This window comes from Aspergillus saccharolyticus, assembly GCF_003184585.1.
Source record: "Aspergillus saccharolyticus JOP 1030-1 unplaced genomic scaffold BP01scaffold_7, whole genome shotgun sequence".
NCBI classification, from domain to species: domain Eukaryota; kingdom Fungi; phylum Ascomycota; class Eurotiomycetes; order Eurotiales; family Aspergillaceae; genus Aspergillus; species Aspergillus saccharolyticus.
In genome coordinates, this window is record NW_020290617.1 from 111,905 (window position 1) to 127,843 (window position 15,939).

General features: G+C 52.9%; 8 protein-coding genes across 8 annotated transcripts; 5 read left to right on the forward strand and 3 right to left on the reverse strand.

Moving 5' to 3' along the window:
• Positions 1-79: 79 nt before the first annotated feature.
• Positions 80-1,774, reverse strand: BP01DRAFT_389880 (DUF55-domain-containing protein). The gene is made up of 6 exons (XM_025577953.1): positions 1,551-1,774; positions 1,227-1,362; positions 808-1,107; positions 735-752; positions 561-677; positions 80-505 (listed from the first exon to the last, which is right to left on the reverse strand). The coding sequence occupies exons 1-6, from the start codon at positions 1,623-1,625 to the stop codon at positions 87-89; spliced, it is 1,065 nt and encodes a 354-aa protein (XP_025433313.1). The 5' UTR covers positions 1,626-1,774; the 3' UTR covers positions 80-86.
• Positions 1,775-2,090: 316 nt separating this feature from the next.
• On the reverse strand, positions 2,091-2,653 carry BP01DRAFT_213542 (uncharacterized protein). The gene has a single exon (XM_025571095.1). It carries the CDS (start codon positions 2,562-2,564, stop codon positions 2,256-2,258), a length of 309 nt encoding a protein of 102 aa, XP_025433314.1. The 5' UTR covers positions 2,565-2,653; the 3' UTR covers positions 2,091-2,255.
• Positions 2,654-3,861: 1,208 nt separating this feature from the next.
• On the forward strand, positions 3,862-5,699 carry BP01DRAFT_372148 (P-loop containing nucleoside triphosphate hydrolase protein; the record flags this gene model as incomplete). The annotated part of the gene is made up of 7 exons (XM_025576716.1): positions 3,862-4,011; positions 4,080-4,412; positions 4,467-4,629; positions 4,704-5,027; positions 5,086-5,210; positions 5,287-5,321; positions 5,516-5,699. The coding sequence occupies 7 exons, from the start codon at positions 3,862-3,864 to the stop codon at positions 5,697-5,699; spliced, it is 1,314 nt and encodes a 437-aa protein (XP_025433315.1).
• Positions 5,700-6,065: 366 nt separating this feature from the next.
• Positions 6,066-7,040, forward strand: BP01DRAFT_372149 (P-loop containing nucleoside triphosphate hydrolase protein; the record flags this gene model as incomplete). The annotated part of the gene is made up of 4 exons (XM_025576717.1): positions 6,066-6,220; positions 6,256-6,363; positions 6,438-6,740; positions 6,824-7,040. 4 exons carry the CDS (start codon positions 6,066-6,068, stop codon positions 7,038-7,040), a joined length of 783 nt encoding a protein of 260 aa, XP_025433316.1.
• A 341-nt stretch (positions 7,041-7,381) lies between these two features.
• On the forward strand, positions 7,382-8,682 carry BP01DRAFT_354533 (peroxiredoxin). The gene is made up of 5 exons (XM_025574450.1): positions 7,382-7,562; positions 7,623-7,731; positions 7,802-8,054; positions 8,119-8,371; positions 8,428-8,682. The coding sequence occupies exons 1-5, from the start codon at positions 7,540-7,542 to the stop codon at positions 8,465-8,467; spliced, it is 678 nt and encodes a 225-aa protein (XP_025433317.1). The 5' UTR covers positions 7,382-7,539; the 3' UTR covers positions 8,468-8,682.
• Positions 8,683-9,350: 668 nt separating this feature from the next.
• BP01DRAFT_354535 (putative regulatory protein Ral2) lies at positions 9,351-13,022 on the forward strand. Its single transcript, XM_025574451.1, has one exon. It carries the CDS (start codon positions 9,769-9,771, stop codon positions 12,625-12,627), a length of 2,859 nt encoding a protein of 952 aa, XP_025433318.1. The 5' UTR covers positions 9,351-9,768; the 3' UTR covers positions 12,628-13,022.
• Positions 13,005-14,940, reverse strand: BP01DRAFT_213605 (F-box domain protein). Its single transcript, XM_025571097.1, has 2 exons — positions 14,392-14,940; positions 13,005-14,331 (listed from the first exon to the last, which is right to left on the reverse strand). Exons 1-2 carry the CDS (start codon positions 14,744-14,746, stop codon positions 13,202-13,204), a joined length of 1,485 nt encoding a protein of 494 aa, XP_025433319.1. The 5' UTR covers positions 14,747-14,940; the 3' UTR covers positions 13,005-13,201.
• BP01DRAFT_213594 (uncharacterized protein) lies at positions 14,941-15,844 on the forward strand. Its single transcript, XM_025571096.1, has one exon. The coding sequence runs from the start codon at positions 15,135-15,137 to the stop codon at positions 15,723-15,725; it is 591 nt and encodes a 196-aa protein (XP_025433320.1). The 5' UTR covers positions 14,941-15,134; the 3' UTR covers positions 15,726-15,844.
• The last annotated feature ends 95 nt before the right edge of the window (positions 15,845-15,939 follow it).

Sequence of the window (15,939 nt, forward strand, 5' to 3'; positions counted from 1 at the left end):
AAAAAAAAAAAAAAAAAAAAAAAAAAAGATAAAAAATATAAAAAAAGAGAAAAAGAAAAAGAAAAGAAAAGAGTACGATCCCAGATCTATTCACTCGGTTGCGGCTCCCCATTTGCATTCTCAGCAGAGGTTTCCTTGGGAGACTCGGTTTTCTCGTTCGTATCAATCGCTTCAGTCGCTTCGATCGCTTCGGTCGCTTCAGTCGCTTCGGGCTCTTGCGTCTCCTCAGTCGCCTCGGCGTCCTCGTCTTCAGACAGCTTTTCCCCGGATAGCCCCAGGATATAAAACCATTCCGAAGGTCTAACAGAGGACACGCTCAACCGAGACTGCTTCAACATTTCAAGGTTTGTCAGCGGGCCGCCGGGCCCCATATGTTGCTTGAGCTGGCTCAGCGTCACAGGGTTCTTGAATTTGCGCCGGAACTCCACGCGGACCGCGTGCCACCTGGGGCTCTCGCGCTTGGACTTTGGGTCGTAGTAAGGGTGGTCAGGATCAAAGGCCGACTCTAGAAGCGAACCAGTCAGCCACTCATGTGACACCCGAAAGGAAAGTGTGCCCACCATCCACAGCGTGTTCCTGGACGATCTCCATGATCCCCACAATCCCAGGGACCTTGCAGTTGGAATGGTAAAAGAAGGCCAGGTCACCCTTCTTCATCGCCCGCATGTGCTTCTGCGCTGTTATTGAGGAACGTTAGTCAGTCTATAGAGTCGAAGCTCTCAAGCACTACTAACCAGTCGGGTTACGGACGCCTGTCGGTATGTTAGCATGCAGGACGATTGGTGATCGAGAGCGAGGCAGACGTACCGTCCCAAGCCTCTGGTTCCGTGCGGTCGCGAAGATCATCGATAGAAAATTTGACATCGACACCTTTCTCCATACGAGACTCGGGTTCTGCCTTCATCAACCAGTATGAAGGTTCCGAGGTAGTAGTCTTGGCCTCTGACGACTCTGTCTTGGATTCTTTGGGCTCTGTCTTGGACTCTTTGGGCGTCGACTTGCTGGTGCCGTTCCGGGTCGGCGTGGATTTAGGCGATGTCTTCCTGGGCCGACCCCGACCATAAGTGCCATCCGACTTGGGGCCCTTGGGCTTAGAAGGAGTAAGTACTGCAATGTATTTAGTTGGGAGCCAAGGACCGAAAAACTGCTGCGTGTGGTGTACATCACCCAGTAAGCTGGGCACTGCAGCATTGTAGGTAGCAGAGGATCGTGCTGGAGGCACTGACATGAGTTGGGGTCTTTGCGAGGCCGACCGCGACCTCTCTTGGGGCCATCCGGCTTCTTGGGAGTTGAACCCTCGGGGTATTTCCTGGGCCGACCTCTCTTCCGCTTCTCGCCGTCGTTGGGCGTATCTGGAGCAACCTGCACGTAGTAGAACGAGGTGTTAGTTCAAAGGGAGCGGAACAGGTGCGCAGCCAAGGACGCTTCCATTGGTGGGCGGCGGGCACGAATAAAATTCATCGATCGCTTCTCCTCGCATCTGACGTACGTGTGAAGCTCGAATCGGGGTGGTGTGAAGGAGGGAAGGGGCTTTAAGACGCGACACGTACTCTCTTAGCGGAAGGGGCACCGCTCTCTTCAGCGATGGACGCGCTCTCCGATTTCCGCTTCCTCTGGGGAGGCATGGTGTGCTCACGGGAGAAAAGGGAGTAGATACGCGCGAAGAAAGCCAGGACAGAATATTGACGAGGAAAGAGAAAGAGAACGATTTGAGAAGAGGGTAAGAGGGATAAGAATAGGAATCCAGAGTAAGGAGAGGAAATAGAGAGCAAAGACCGGGGGTGTAATTGATCGGGGAGACACAAGCGGACGCGTCTACTACACAAGGCAAGTAAGCCACACATCCACCCGCCAACTGATACTGCACGGTTTCACCGCCCGCCCGCGCTCCCTATACTATTAGTAGAGGACTAAAGCAAACAAACGGAATTCCCTGACTGTCAGCCCTTGTGTTGATGACTCCAGAACAAGGGTAGACTTGCCTGGTCGTGAAGCAAGATAGTTACAAGGTTAGTTGAATTATAATTCCGGTCATTGCCAGTGCACACTGCAATCGGAACTGACGGTGGCTTTAATCTAGATGATCTCTACATATCTCCACCATGGCATAGTACTTCAGCCATACTAAGTACATAGTAATGGACTTGGGGGCACATTCCGCGTGTGTTGAATGAAAACACTAGACTGATATTGGCTTGCAATAACTAAGCAGCACAAGCAGTGACTCAATCCACCACACTGCCATCGCGCCGCCATTAAGTAGGCGATCGGTTGATAACATGCTGCCTGAGAGCCACGCTCATGTCTTCTTCTCTTTCTATTCTCATCACAGAAGCTCGACTCTCATCCAAGAATAATACCTGGAGAAACAATCCCGCTTCCTGGTCGACAGCCACAACATGACCCAGCAACATCCTCGTCCTTCTTTCCAGTTTCCTTCTCTCCACCTGCATCTTCTGCCTGGCAGGCTCCACTGCTTCGCTTAACGTGCTTTTGACGCGATCGGTTGAAGACAGTCTCTGTTGTCGATATGTCCAGCAAGCCTCCCTGATCGACGAAGGCATCTGCAAAACTGATCAAGTTCAATCTGCTCCCCTCGTAGAGCTCTGGCCGGTATGTATCGTCTTGATCGCTGATGACGGCTGCTCACCCTGCTACGTAGCTAGACTCGAAGAGGTTCTCTCAGGTCTGGGCGTGGCAATGCCCTACGCAGCCTTAACCGACAGGTAAGCTCATCGACTTATGCTCGGCTGGACACAAATTGCCATCTGCATAGGGTCGGTTGAAAACCTGTTCTCATCGGCCCAACATTAGGGTACATGCTCTCTGCTGTCGCTTGGATACTAGCCGTGCTAGCGCTCAAAGGGAACATACCTGTAGAAGGCCTCCTGCTCAATCCACTTCTCAATCTTTCGGGCGGGGGAAGTACCGTAAAAGTAGCCAGTCTGTATTCTCTCGCATCGGACCTGGTAACTGAGGGCAGAAAGGTAAGTTAAGTCAGATATATCTTCCGCCCGTGATGGTATGCGTCCTGACACATCTTGATCCTGGCCATCAGCCCGTTTTCTCCATGATTCTCGGCGCGTTAGCCGGCAATTCTGTTTGTATCCCCCTCAAACGGCCTCCACATGGTAGTGCCAATGCTTCTAGTGGATGAAGATGGGTATGGCGAGCTGCAATGCTGCCGGTATTAGTGACTACAAAGGGTAGTGGGTACTAGTAGCCCAGAGTACCGAAGTAGGTAAGTAGGTGCCTAGAGAACCGGAAACACCAGATCTGGACTGGTGGCATTGGATCCCTGACGGATGGAAAACAAGTTGCCAACTACCAATCCCAGTCAGTGCCTCCATGGGATAGCCTGCACCTCGATGGGATCATCGCCGCTGCGCCAGTGATAATGAGCAAGATAACCTGATAAGCATATCATACTAGGCTAGAACAGCCCATCTCTACCGGTGCAGCTGCTTCATGCCTTACAAGTTGACAGCCGGATTGGACTTTACAATGCGACGCGAGAACCCAACTCAAGCGAGTACAGCCATGAGTTCTGCATCCACCATCGAGCTACGCGGCGATAATCTGTCTGGTCCAGTCATTCGGCCAGACTGTCGGGGAGGCTTCGACTTCACCCTTCTGTTTCAGACGAGCTTTTTGACTATTGCCCCTGCAGCTTGCTTTCTGCTTCTGTCATCACTCCGACTTTTCCAGCTTTACAGATAATCACTAAAAGTCCTGTCCTCCAGTCTTCGTATCTGGATCCTCGTATGTGAATCTTCTGAATTTCCAGGCAAGCAGCAGATTGAAGACTAACCAAGCAAATGACCCAGGCTCTATTCTCCTGATACATAGAAAGCTCAAATTATGTCTATAGAAAAGAGGGAAGTCGGTGCATGGCTTCCATGCCCGGTGACTTCATCTTCCAATCTGTCTGAAATTGAACTTTCCACTCTCTCGCCGCCTATGGTTTACCCCTTCTCAAAGCAAGAAGCTAAGCATATTTCTTGGGAAAATGTGCGGTTTGGGTGGAACTCCTCGATACTTGACAATCCGGCACTACACTTACTCTCGCGCAATCTGAGAGAGGGAACCTCGTTACCATTGTTGGTCCCGTTGGCAGCGGTAAGTCAACCTTCTTGAAAGGTCTTGCCAGTGAGGCCCCTTTACTGGCTGGTAGTCTCTCTATCAGCCATCCAGACATTGCATTCTGCGAGCAAACGCCGTGGCTTGCCAATGCATCAATCCGGGAAAATATTGTCGACGATCAACCTCCATCATCGATTGACGAAGACTGGTATCGTACAGTCGTGAAAGCATGTTCGCTCAACTTGAATCTCAGAAGAACGCCAGCTGGAGATCATACGCTTGTGGGTAGCAAGGGAGCGAGACTGAGTGGAGGACAGAGACAAAGAATAGTACGTCTTTAAGTGCCCCACAGAAACTGGAACATTAATGACTAACGTTGACAGGCCATTGCACGAGCTCTCTATTCTCGCAAACGGCTTGCTTGCTTCGATGACGTCCTTAGTAGTCTTGACAATATCACTTCTCGACAGGTGCTCAGTAATACGTTCGGTCCGAATGGTCTGCTACGCCAGCTGGGCTGTACGGTCTTCCTGGCTACCCACAGTAGTGAGCCTTACCCCCACACTGATCAAAATCAAGCACGCGCTGACCGAGCACAACTCAATACTTATCGCAAGCAGATTACATCATAGTTCTAGGTAACAATGGTGAGATTAGTGAACAAGGCATATATCCGGATCTTCGAGGCCGCAGTGGAGGGTACATTCTGAAGCTCGATCTGCAAACAAGGAAGATAGATGAATTCAAAGCAGCTCACCCTCATGTTCAGCAGGAAGAACCCATGTCAGCTGCAGGCTCTGTGACCGGCCCAAGTTCTCCTGTCAGCGATCGACAATTGAACGACAAGTCTGTGTGCAGAATTTACTTCTCTAGTCTGGGATGGATGCGGATTGCTGTCTTCCTGCTTCTCTTGATCGTCGAAGCAGCCATTGGCGGATTTATGTGTAAGTCACGACTTCTCTTCATGCCTTAACAATGTTGTAGAAGCTCACAAAGGAGTAGACATCTGGGTAGAGCGTTGGTCTGCCAGCAACGACAGTGCTTCAGGCTTGCACTTGGGATACTGGCTCGGCGTGTACGCAGCATTGACTGCCGTCAAAGCGAGCGCCCTTGCACTTGCAATCTTTGTCTGATGATTGTGATCTGACAATAGATCCAACAATCAGCTGGACTTGGGTCATTATAGTCCCTGCTGCTTCGAAGCATCTCCAATATACTGTACTCCGCGCTTGCATAAAGTTTGTTATTCGTAGTCCGTTCGCTTCACTTGAGATCTGGACTAAGAGCTTCAAGTGCGCCCTTATCTTTCTATTAAACATCGAAACTCGAGCTTCAGTCACCCGATTCAGCCAGGACATGCGGCTAGTGGACATGATATTGCCCCATGGAATTATCTCGACGGGGTTTCGCAAGTATACGAAATATGAACAAGATGGAGCGAGGTTGTGATTGACATGACAAATGTAGAGCACTTCAGTGCCCTCGCCCAAGGCGCCATTACCATCGCTTCCCTGCCGTTAATCTCGCTGCAGCTCTGCCATTGCTCATCGTGCTGCTGGGTCTTACTCCAACGATTTTACCTGCGCACGTCTCGTCAATTGAGGCTATTAGAATGAGTTGTTTACTTGGCCTGTCCTGTTACCGCCTCTTCTTATCCCTTGGCAATCGCATTTTCCCCATTAATTCATGCTGATTTCCCTCAGACTTGAGCTCCAGACCCCCCTATACACTCACTTCATCGAGTCCCTGACGGGAGTGACCACCATCCGTGCTTTTTCATGGACGTCTACGGCTGTATCTAGGATGCTCGCTATGCTGGATACAGCTCAGGAACCATACTATCTTCTTCTGTGCATTCAACGCTGGCTTTCACTGGTGCTGAACTTAATAGTCGCTTGCCTTGACTGTCCTCATGGTTGAAAAAGCTGTCAGTGTTTACAATCATATCAACTCAGGTCTAATGGGTATTGCTCTTTTTTATGATGGTCAATCTAGGTCAAGTGCTATCGAAGTTGATTCAGAATTGGACGCTCATTGAAACATCACTAGGCGCTATTGCTCGGTTCAAGTCATTTGCTGAAGACATACCTACGGAGGGAGACCCAACCATTGAGACTCACGAGCCACTCGCAGATTGGTCCGGAGCTGGTGGAACTGAGTTGTCAACACGAGCATTGCTTATGAGACCTCTGAGACAGCAAAGCCTGTACTGAACGACATTCGCCTTCACTTCCGTGGTGGGGAGAAGATCGGGCTATGTGGTAGAACTGGAAGGGAAGTGTTGATCCCTCTGAATATCGTTTTGGGTGATACACGTATAGAGAGATTAGCTGACCAAAGCTCCTTACATAAAGCGGTAAAAGTAGCCTTGCACTTTCTCTCCTTCGGCTCAATGAGCTTGTGTCTGGTCAGATCCTGGTCGACGGACAAGACATTCCCGTACCTCCCGATCCTCGATTCGCCAGTGCATTAGCAATCTCAGTTGGACTGTGGGATGCATTGGCGGCACATTCCAAGGGCTCCAGCTGTGACAAGCAGGTGCTTGAAGGTAAGTTGGACGAGAACATTTTATCAGGAGGTCAGAAGCAATTGTTCTGTCTGGCACGGGTTCTATTGAAGAAGAGCAAGATTCTCATTCTGGATGAGCCGACAAGCAGGTACGTTCCTTTTCGCTTCACGCGCTCTTTTCACCTTGCCCAGCTTTTCAAGGATGAGACACTAATCCACGTACTATATGCAGCCTGGACACGGAGACAGACACGCGCGTGCAAAAGCTCGTCCGCGAGTTGTTTCAAAGCTGTACGGTGATCATGGTCACTCATCAACTTCACACTCTACTGGACTTTGATCAAGTTGTGGTGTTGGACAGCGGACGGGTGGTCGAAGTGGGACATCCTCGCGGACTAGCCCGCAGACCGGATGGGGCGTTCGCGGACCGGATTGCGATGGAGGTCTGAGATCGAGTGCTTTCGAGATGAAATCCCTATCAGCGATTGTTTGCAATTAATCGGATTGTGTTTCGGTACGGAGTGGACAATTGAAAGCAGTTTGTAGTACGAGTTGAGAGTGGCTGGACTGCAGGTGTCAGTCCTATGGTTCTTGTTCGAGATGTTGATAAGCCCCTGTCTTCCCCGAAAGGGCTAAGCGCCAAAGTCAGCCATCAAATGCCCCGTGAATGAGCTCATACCCCGCCAATGATGGCGTTCTGCCCCAGAAGCGGTGGCAGATTGCGTGATCGGGGGCAGTTCCCTTCAAGCTTCAATTGGAACCATGGAGGGGCAGCTGAACTGAGCTGGCGGGGAAAATGAGTCTCCCCCGAATTCGGGGATGTGAGCCTATATATCCTCTCTTTCATCCTCCCTTGTTGGTTCTTTCTCTTCTCCCAACTCACGCCCTCTCATCACTCTTCTGTCCGTTCTCCTTCCAATCATCTCTCCTTCTACCCCACCATTCACAATGGCTCAGGATCGTGCTCCTCCGTAAGTCCTGCTGTTGCTGCTTATAATCAAACGCGAACTAATCCGATCTCTTCCCAACAGTCTTCGCCTCGGCTCTGAGGCCCCCAACTTCGAGGCCGACTCGTCCAACGGACCCATCACCTTCCACGACTTCATCGGTGACAGCTGGACTGTCCTCTTCTCCCACCCTGTGAGTCAACTCAAGCCCTGGACCGCCACCGGGATGAGAAATCAACTGACCCTTGAACCATTCGCGTTAGGATGACTTCACCCCCATCTGTACCACTGAGCTCGGTGCTTTTGCCAAACTCGAGCCCGAGTTCACTGCTCGTGGTGTCAAGCTGATTGGTCTGAGTGCCAACGGCACCGAGTCCCACCACGCCTGGATCAAGGACATTGATGAGGTTACCGGCTCCAACCTCAAGTTCCCCATCATCTCCGACCCCGAGCGCAAGGTGGCCTACCTGTACGACATGGTCGACTACCAGGACACCACCAACGTCGACTCCAAGGGTAAGTGCAGTCCAGGCTATTTTCTTGACTGTGTTCGGCAGGGTATTCGCTAACAAACCCCAAGGCCAGGCTCTCACCATCCGCTCCGTCTTCATCATCGACCCCAAGAAGAAGATCCGTCTCATCATGACCTACCCCGCCTCCACCGGTCGTAACACCGCCGAGGTCCTCCGTGTCATTGATGCACTTCAGACCACCGACAAGCACGGTGTCACCTGCCCCATCAACTGGACTCCTGGTGACGATGTTGTCATCCCCCCTCCCGTCTCCACCGAGGATGCTCAGAAGAAGTTCAGCGACATCCGCGTTGTCAAGCCGTGAGTTCCTTCTAATCCTCATCCCGAAAGGACTTTTGTACTGACCGGCCCCACAGCTACCTTCGTTTTACCAACCTGGACAAGCTGAAGCAGTAGATGGAGAACGTCTTGATCCGCCGTAGGGAGGGACTGGATTTGAGAACAAAGACCGCTATGATACGAAAGTAATGAAAAAAAAAAGAGACATAATAATTCATTATACCCCGCAAGGTAGCAAATGAAGTTGCAAGAAGTAATTCGCGTTGGCTGCATTGGTGATGGCTTTTGATGCAGGGACCCACTGGGGTCTGTACTGGTCCTGCAGGCTGTCGTGTTGGTAGACTCGGTGCCATGGTTAGCCGGCTGGGGCCCTCCGGGTGGCAATACAAAAGAGTATAGTTAACTTAGTAGGACGTTGTGTATGTCATTCTCCTGGTGTGGGGGCTTAAACCAGCTGTCATTCATATATCCCGTGTAGGATCCTCCATTGTGCCTGAGTCATCTACTGAGCATAAGGTGATGGCCAGAACTGTGTGGTAACTCAATTTTGAATAACCGTCGATATTGTCAACCACAGTGCGGAGCCGCATTGTGGGGGGGGGGGAACTGACTGGTGCTTCTGTCCGTTGGTTGCAAAATGCAAAACGATCAACTGCCATTGACTTTTATAGTTTATGCATTCTTTGGGGTGCCTGGACCGGAGTTTGCACTCCAGGACAGACCGCTTTCCTTCCTGGTATTTGCACCTCCTTTCTGGTCTTCCCTCCTTTTTCTTTCCCCCCTTTTTCGCTGACTTTTCTTTCCCTATTCCTCTCTACCTATTGAGTCAACCTCTTGTGCTGACTTTTGGGATGATGATTGCTGCATCTTGACAAGTTCTTTTTGTTTATTCTGAATGTCTTATCGATTGGAATCTGATTAAATTCACCTACCTTGTTTCGTTTCCCCTCCGCAGCGGGGACAGTCACCGATCGATTTCGCTTTCCGCCCGCCTGTCCCCCTCCGAAACCCTCCACCCCCTCTCTTCCCCCCTGATCATCCCTTCTCCGGTCGCACTGCCCCAGTCCCAATTAGACATCGAAGATCACCCGACCGCTTTCCTTCAGCGTTGCTCAGCGTTGCTGTCAAATTTTCTTTACCAGGTCTGTGCTGCTGTGGCACGCAAGGGTGGCGCCAGTCTTACCCTCTTTTACGACTGTGATGATCCTCGGTCGCCTCGAATCTGCCCTCTCCTCTCTTTCTACGCCATATCCCCGGAAAAGCAATTCCTGACCCTGACTATCACCACCGGACCGCCCTCTTTCCTACAACACGCACAAAGAGTCACGATCTTCGATTTCGACAGAGTACCACCGGACGGGTTCCCCTAATTCTCTTCGCGAACTGAGAGTCGACGGACCTCGCCAATCTTCCTCAAAATGATGTCCCGAAGCCAGTCGAGCTTGGGCTTCCTCGATACAGGCAGAGACGACCCTTCTGCGACGGGCATCTCTCCTCGATATCAACAAACCCAATCGCAACCGCAGCCTCAGCCGCAAGCCTCCAACTCGGGGCCGATCAACTTGTCAGGTCTGGTCTGCAATGTCCGTCGGACCACCGGTAGAGAACCACACCCGCTTGTGGGGGCGACGACAACCATCTTGGGCGATAAGTTATACGTGTTTGGCGGTCGGGTGCTCTCAAAGAGTCGTCCGCAGTTGACGTCGGACATATACGAGCTGGACTTGATTCGGCGTCACTGGACCAAGATTGAAGCGACCGGCGACATTCCCCGCCCGCGGTACTTTCACAGTGTTTGCGCCTTGGGAGACCATAAACTGGTGTGCTATGGCGGTATGTCACCTGCCCTCAATGTGTCCAAGGACGCTGCCGCTGCGAGCGGGGCCGGGGGCCAGGAGGCTCAGCCAGAAGTCGTGGTTATGTCCGATATCCACATCTTCGACGTGCCTACCCGAACTTGGACCCGTGTGCCGGCCATTGACTCGCCTCAGGGTCGGTATGCGCACTGTGCTACAATTCTGCCTTCGAGCGCCCATTTTACCTCGGCCACCGCGCCTCTCTCCGCCATACATCACAATCCAGCATCGTCAAACCCGCACCAGGGCACGATCGGGGTGGATATTGATGGGTTCGGAGGGGCCGAGATGGTCGTGGTAGGAGGACAGGATAGCTCCAATCATTATATCGAGCAGATCAGCGTCTTCAACCTTCGAAGTCTGAAGTGGATGAGCACCAGCACACTTGGCCGCAGCTGTGGTGCTTATCGCAGCGTGGTTGCTCCGCTGCTCGGTATGAGTGTCTCTGAGATCGGCTCCGCAGCCGAGAATCAAGATGCGCAGGAGCCCATTGAGGACTCCCAGGTGGAGGGTTGTCCTATGCTGATATACTCGAACTATAACTTCTTGGACGTGAAGCTGGAGCTACAAGTACGTTTGCCTGACGGTCGCTTGGTCGAGAAACCCATGCAAAGTCAGGCATCGCCTCCAGGATTGAGGTTTCCCAATGGAGGTATAATTAACGGTCATTTCGTTGTCAGTGGCACTTATTTGACTTCGTCAAAGCAGGAATATGCACTTTGGGCACTGGACTTGAAGACCCTCACTTGGGGCCGTATCGACGCGGGAGGTTCGGTCTTTGGCCAGGGTAGTTGGAACCGAGGTGTTCTCTGGTCGAGAAGAAATACTTTTGTGATCCTGGGCCATCGGAAACGCAGTTTGGTGGAAGATTACAACCACCGGCGTATCAATTTCTCGCATGTGTGTATGGTGGAGTTGGAGGCCTTTGGTCTCTACAACAATGCATGCCGGACAGCGCCCACCTCGGGCTACGTTTCCTACAGCGCACCGTCTGTTCCGGCTTCTCTCCAGTCAAAGCTCACCAAATTGACCTCCGGTGGACGGCCATTTTCTCCGGCCTCGGATGAGTTAGGACGTCTCGCCCACTCGCTACCCGAGATGGCAGATATGGAGCTTCAAGCTGTGGGAGGGGAGCGAATCCCCGTAAACTCGCGCATACTGACGCGGAGATGGGGCCCTTACTTCATTCAGCTGCTTCGCGAATCCTGCGATCGGGGGGTCTCTGATTCGGCTACGCTTCGTCCTGCGATGGCCATGTTACCCAGCCGCAACTCCAGCATAACTATCACCCCATCGATCGGCCAGCACAGCAACTACTCCAATGCCAGTACGCTTGTCAGTAACCGCTCCGTCACCTCCAGATCCTTACTAGCGAACCTCGAGATACCCTCCGCCCATTCCCTATCGCCTACCGCTCGTCCCCGTGTCCTTTATCTACCTCATACCTACCTCACCCTCCAAGTCCTCGTCTACTATCTCTACACATCCTCCCTCCCCGCGGTTGGCTCCTCCCTCTGCACCCCTCAAATTCTCTGCTCCCTCCTTCAACTCGCGCGCCCTTACCAAGTCGACGGCCTTCTCGAAGCCACAGTCGAACGCCTTCATCAGATGCTCGATGGCCGCAACGCCGCGGCCGTCTTCAATGCGGCTGCCATGGCCGCGGGAGGAGGCCGCGGCACTGGGTTCGCCAGCGGGCTGGGTGGTACCCTGGAAACTCTCAACGGAGCCCACGCGGCCGCCACCGCCGCAGGGCAGGATTCTTCTGGCTTGACTACCATGAATACCAACACCACTGGCACTACGCAACCCTCCTCCGGAGCCCAAAGCCACCTCACCTCCGACTCGTCCGACACAGAGCACGGTACCACTGCGTCCGCCGCGCTCTCGACGGCCAGCAGCGCCAGCGGCGTGGGAGCCCCCTCCACCTCGCGCGGCATCCCTCTCCGCATCAACACCAATATCTTCAGCCGTCGCCAACGCCACAGCGACCGCGAGCGCGCGCGTGAACGCGAGCGGGAACGAGAACGAGAACGCGAACTGGAACTCGAGCGCGAACGAGACCGCGAAGACTCCATCAGCAACGCCAGCACCGCCTCCGCCTCGACCAACACCAGCTTCGACCAGTCCGACTCGGAGTATGGTGGCGGCGACTCCTCCGGCCGCGCCCGCTCCTCGTCACATCACCGCCGCAACACGGACGCCGAGCTCCATCCCGAGCGCGAGATCTGGACCGGCGATCTTAGCAGCGTCATCGGCTTGCAGAAGCGTGGTCTGCGCGGGTTAATGGAGGGTCGACGCCTGAGAGAACGCACCGCCAATCCGACCACCACCAACGGCAGTAGTAATGGTCTTAATAATGGCGCCAGCAAACCTGGCAGTGCGGCGGTGAGTTTGAATGGGGTCGGAAGTGGGGTGGAGTAAAGCCACTCTTCTCTCGCCCCAGAGGGCTGGCTCGTTCCCCCTTCAGGCATACTCTTAAGATTTCCGGTTCAAGGTAGCGAGATGGTCGATGACTGATTTTGGCTTCGTCCTCTTCCCCAGTATATATTGTATTTTCGTTCTGTATGGACGGGGTCTTTCTCAGTGGTGGGAAGGAAAGGGGAAAAAAGTGGAAAGGGAAAGTTGGTAGTAATGATGAATGATGCACGTGCACGACTGATGTTTTGCTCTTAACTGGGTGTGTATAATGATAAGTTAGTTTGGGGTGAAAAAAGGTTGGTTCATGGCACGCACTGAACCACATTCTGTTTGCAGGATATGAAAGTGGACACTAGTACGGAGTAGAGGTTAATCAAAACAAACACAAGAGGGTCCAACCAGGTCTTCTAATGGTCTGACAATACTATATCGAAACCCCCAATTCATCAATGCTACCTACGCCCCTGACATACATACAGTTGCAGTGGAAAGACAGAAGGAAAAATGACAAGGGCTATAAAGCGGGCAGAAGACGAAACGCATTTTCATGAAAACGACATGACATGGGATTCAGGGGCTAAACCCTCGAATGGACATTACTTCGTTGACTAGACAGCACCCACGCCTTCCAGAATAGCCACTGGTCCTGGCGCACGCTGACGCCCGTGTCGCCCAGGTCCTCGGGGGTGAAGGTGCGCAGTTGCTCCAGTGTTGCGCTTGCGAAGGAGTGTCGTGTGCTGCCGCGTGGGGCAAAGGAGAGTGAATCCACATTTAAGACGGCGTCGCGCGGGGGGGAGTGCAGCGTGGGCTGCACTACGAGGGCGAGGGTTGGGGTTTGGGAGCTCCCCGCGCCGTTGCCGTTAATGGTCGTGGGTGTATGATGGTGGTGGTCGTGGGCGTCGAAATGGCTCGCGTAATCAATCTCCCGAAGATCGAGACGCTCCAGATGGTCCATCTCGTCGTGGAGCAGGACCAGGATATCGCGCCAGCGTCCACCCGGGCGGAGGTAGATGCTGGCGAGTCGGAGGTCTCGCAACGGTCGCCGGTGGCGGCGGATGAGCGCAATCACCTCTTCCGAGCTCAAACGCCAGCCTTGGATGCTTAGCGTGCGAAGTCGTTTCCATTGAAGACGATGGAAAATCTGTTCGAGCGGCAGGCTGAGCGGCGCATGGGCTGGAAAGCCTAGATGAATCGCGGTGAGATTTTTGGCGGCCATGAAAAAGTCATAAAAAACATTCGATAAGCTATGCATGCGCGTGGACAGATCCATAGTAGAGGAGAATGTAATATCTAGGCTCGTCAATCGAGCCCCCAGTGCGGCAAGACTGGTCGATGGAGCTTGCAACAATTTCATGGTCGCCTCGGGGCTGATCTGCGGCCCCACGAAACGAATGGCCTCACAATTCGATTCCAAGAGAGAGATGCCCAAATTGGTAACGGCTCGAGTACATGCTGGCTCCCAGTCTAAACGGGTTGTTCCTTCCAGCGAGTGGTCGTGAATCCAATCCAGCATTTGCTCGTCCGCCTCGTCCTGTAATCGCAGCAGCTTAACCTGCTGGAGAGATGTGAATGCCCCTATCGCGCGGCGCAAGAAAAGCAGGTCGTGATTCGCCTCGATGATGCATTTCTGATCGCGAAGGCGACGTCGATGGGTTGATACTAGAGGAAGATTGTCTGTGTCAACCGTCTCCGAAACAGTGGGCCAGCCTAAGACAGTTATCAGCATTTCCCGAACCCCAGTCATGGGAGGTTTTTCAGAGACGGTACCGCTTCCTTGGTAGAAAGGTCGCACCATGTACGTAAAATTTCGAACATGGGAGGCTAGCTGCATGCTCAGAAATTCGTCCAGCCTTCGAAATCCCTCAGACGAGAACCGCAGTACAAAGCGAGGGAATTTCTGCGGCGTGCCGATGCGCATGAACCGTCGGCATACGAGTCGGAATCGGTCCAACTCAGACTTCTCACCATATACATGAGAGGATTGGGCTTTGAGCGGAGTGGAGGAGTCATGCGAACTCGTTGGGGAGGTTTCGAGCGAGAGATAATCGAAGCCCAACAAGAAGGAAAGGATGTTCTGAATGAGCTCGTCCGCCAAGTCGTCAATATGCCGCGGTTGGTCCATGTTTGTCGCACAGCGAAGCAGCAGCGTGATCGGCTGCCTGGGCCACTCGCACCAACATGGAATCCCAATTCAAAATCTGGAGCAGAGGTCGCGAATGACGAGATTCTGAAATGTCGCAGCGTCCACGAGATTAAGGGTACGTAAAGGGGGGCGATGATTGTTTTAATAAGGAAGAGAGGCGTCACAGATAAAATAAGCAAAAACAAAACGAGAAAGACGGATGACAGCAGCGACAATTTAATACTTGGGAGAGAAAAAGAAATGAGGACGAGAAAAATCCCTGAAGAAGGGGGAAAACAAGTGAGTGACGAAAAGGAAGCACGAAAGTGATACATCCCTTCGTCCAGTTGGAGGCACACACCCAGTCCTTCTCTGTCATCTGCAGAAGATGACGGCGGACCACAACCAGCGCGCGTGCAGCAACAGCAGGTTGAACGTGTCTGACCAGGGATTGAGAGCGTCCCACCGCAAGCTCACTTTCATCCAACCCACCGGGTGGTCATTATCGCATTCAGGGCCTGCAGAAGCACCGGGCGGATCAGACGACTCACTGATGGCCGACCGGGGTGGTGTATACCGGAGTCACATGACCGAACGAAGCTGCGGTTATCCAGCGCAATCCTGCAGGATAGCTGGTCGAGGAGGAGGAGGATTGGCAGGGAGAGAGCGAAGGAGGGGGTGGGTAATGATGCGACAGCAAGAGTCAAATACGTGCAGACGCCCAGCTGCAAGGAAACCCCGCCGGGAAACAATCGCGAGTCATAGCGGCCTGTCGTTGCAAGCTTCATCGTCCCTGCGGCATGACTACGTCGCGGACGATTCAAATAGACCAGGGGGGGTTGGAATTGACGTGGGTGGGAAGAGAGGAGAGAACATGAATGGTTGGCGGTTGCTGTCAAGATGCAGAATTGAAGAAAAGAAGTGGATCTTCGAGATGGGAGATTGGCCAACAATGGCAGTGGCCGTTCGGTTCGACTAGCAGAAGTAGTAGGTTCATCGCGTGGGATGTCAAATTGCTCGAATCTTTTTGCAGCAGTTGGCAAAGGAGGGAGGGAGAGTAAAGAGGGAGGGGAGGGGGGGGGGGAAAGGAAAGGATCACCGGCACTTAAGCAGCACTTAAAACGCCGTAGTCCAGTAGTCCCCGGGTCCCAGGCGCAAGCCCAAACACTGCGATGGGCGCTGGTTGGTTGTCG

Coding starts and splice junctions, on each gene's coding strand:
- BP01DRAFT_354533 (XM_025574450.1), top strand. CDS start 7,540: ATGGCTCAGGATCGTGCTCCTCC. Junction 7,563..7,622: donor GCTCAGGATCGTGCTCCTCC/GTAAGTCCTGCT, acceptor TCTTCCCAACAG/TCTTCGCCTCGGCTCTGAGG. Junction 8,372..8,427: donor GACATCCGCGTTGTCAAGCC/GTGAGTTCCTTC, acceptor CCGGCCCCACAG/CTACCTTCGTTTTACCAACC.
- BP01DRAFT_213594 (XM_025571096.1), top strand. CDS start 15,135: ATGACGGCGGACCACAACCAGCGCGCGTGCAGCAACAGCAGGTTGAAC.
- BP01DRAFT_354535 (XM_025574451.1), top strand. CDS start 9,769: ATGATGTCCCGAAGCCAGTCGAGCTTGGGCTTCCTCGATACAGGCAGA.
- BP01DRAFT_213605 (XM_025571097.1), bottom strand. CDS start 14,746: ATGGACCAACCGCGGCATATTGACGACTTGGCGGACGAGCTCATTCAG. Junction 14,332..14,391: donor ACCTTTCTACCAAGGAAGCG/GTACCGTCTCTG, acceptor TAACTGTCTTAG/GCTGGCCCACTGTTTCGGAG.
- BP01DRAFT_213542 (XM_025571095.1), bottom strand. CDS start 2,564: ATGCCTTCGTCGATCAGGGAGGCTTGCTGGACATATCGACAACAGAGA.
- BP01DRAFT_389880 (XM_025577953.1), bottom strand. CDS start 1,625: ATGCCTCCCCAGAGGAAGCGGAAATCGGAGAGCGCGTCCATCGCTGAA. Junction 1,363..1,550: donor GTGCCCCTTCCGCTAAGAGA/GTACGTGTCGCG, acceptor TACTACGTGCAG/GTTGCTCCAGATACGCCCAA. Junction 506..560: donor CCAGGAACACGCTGTGGATG/GTGGGCACACTT, acceptor GTTCGCTTCTAG/AGTCGGCCTTTGATCCTGAC.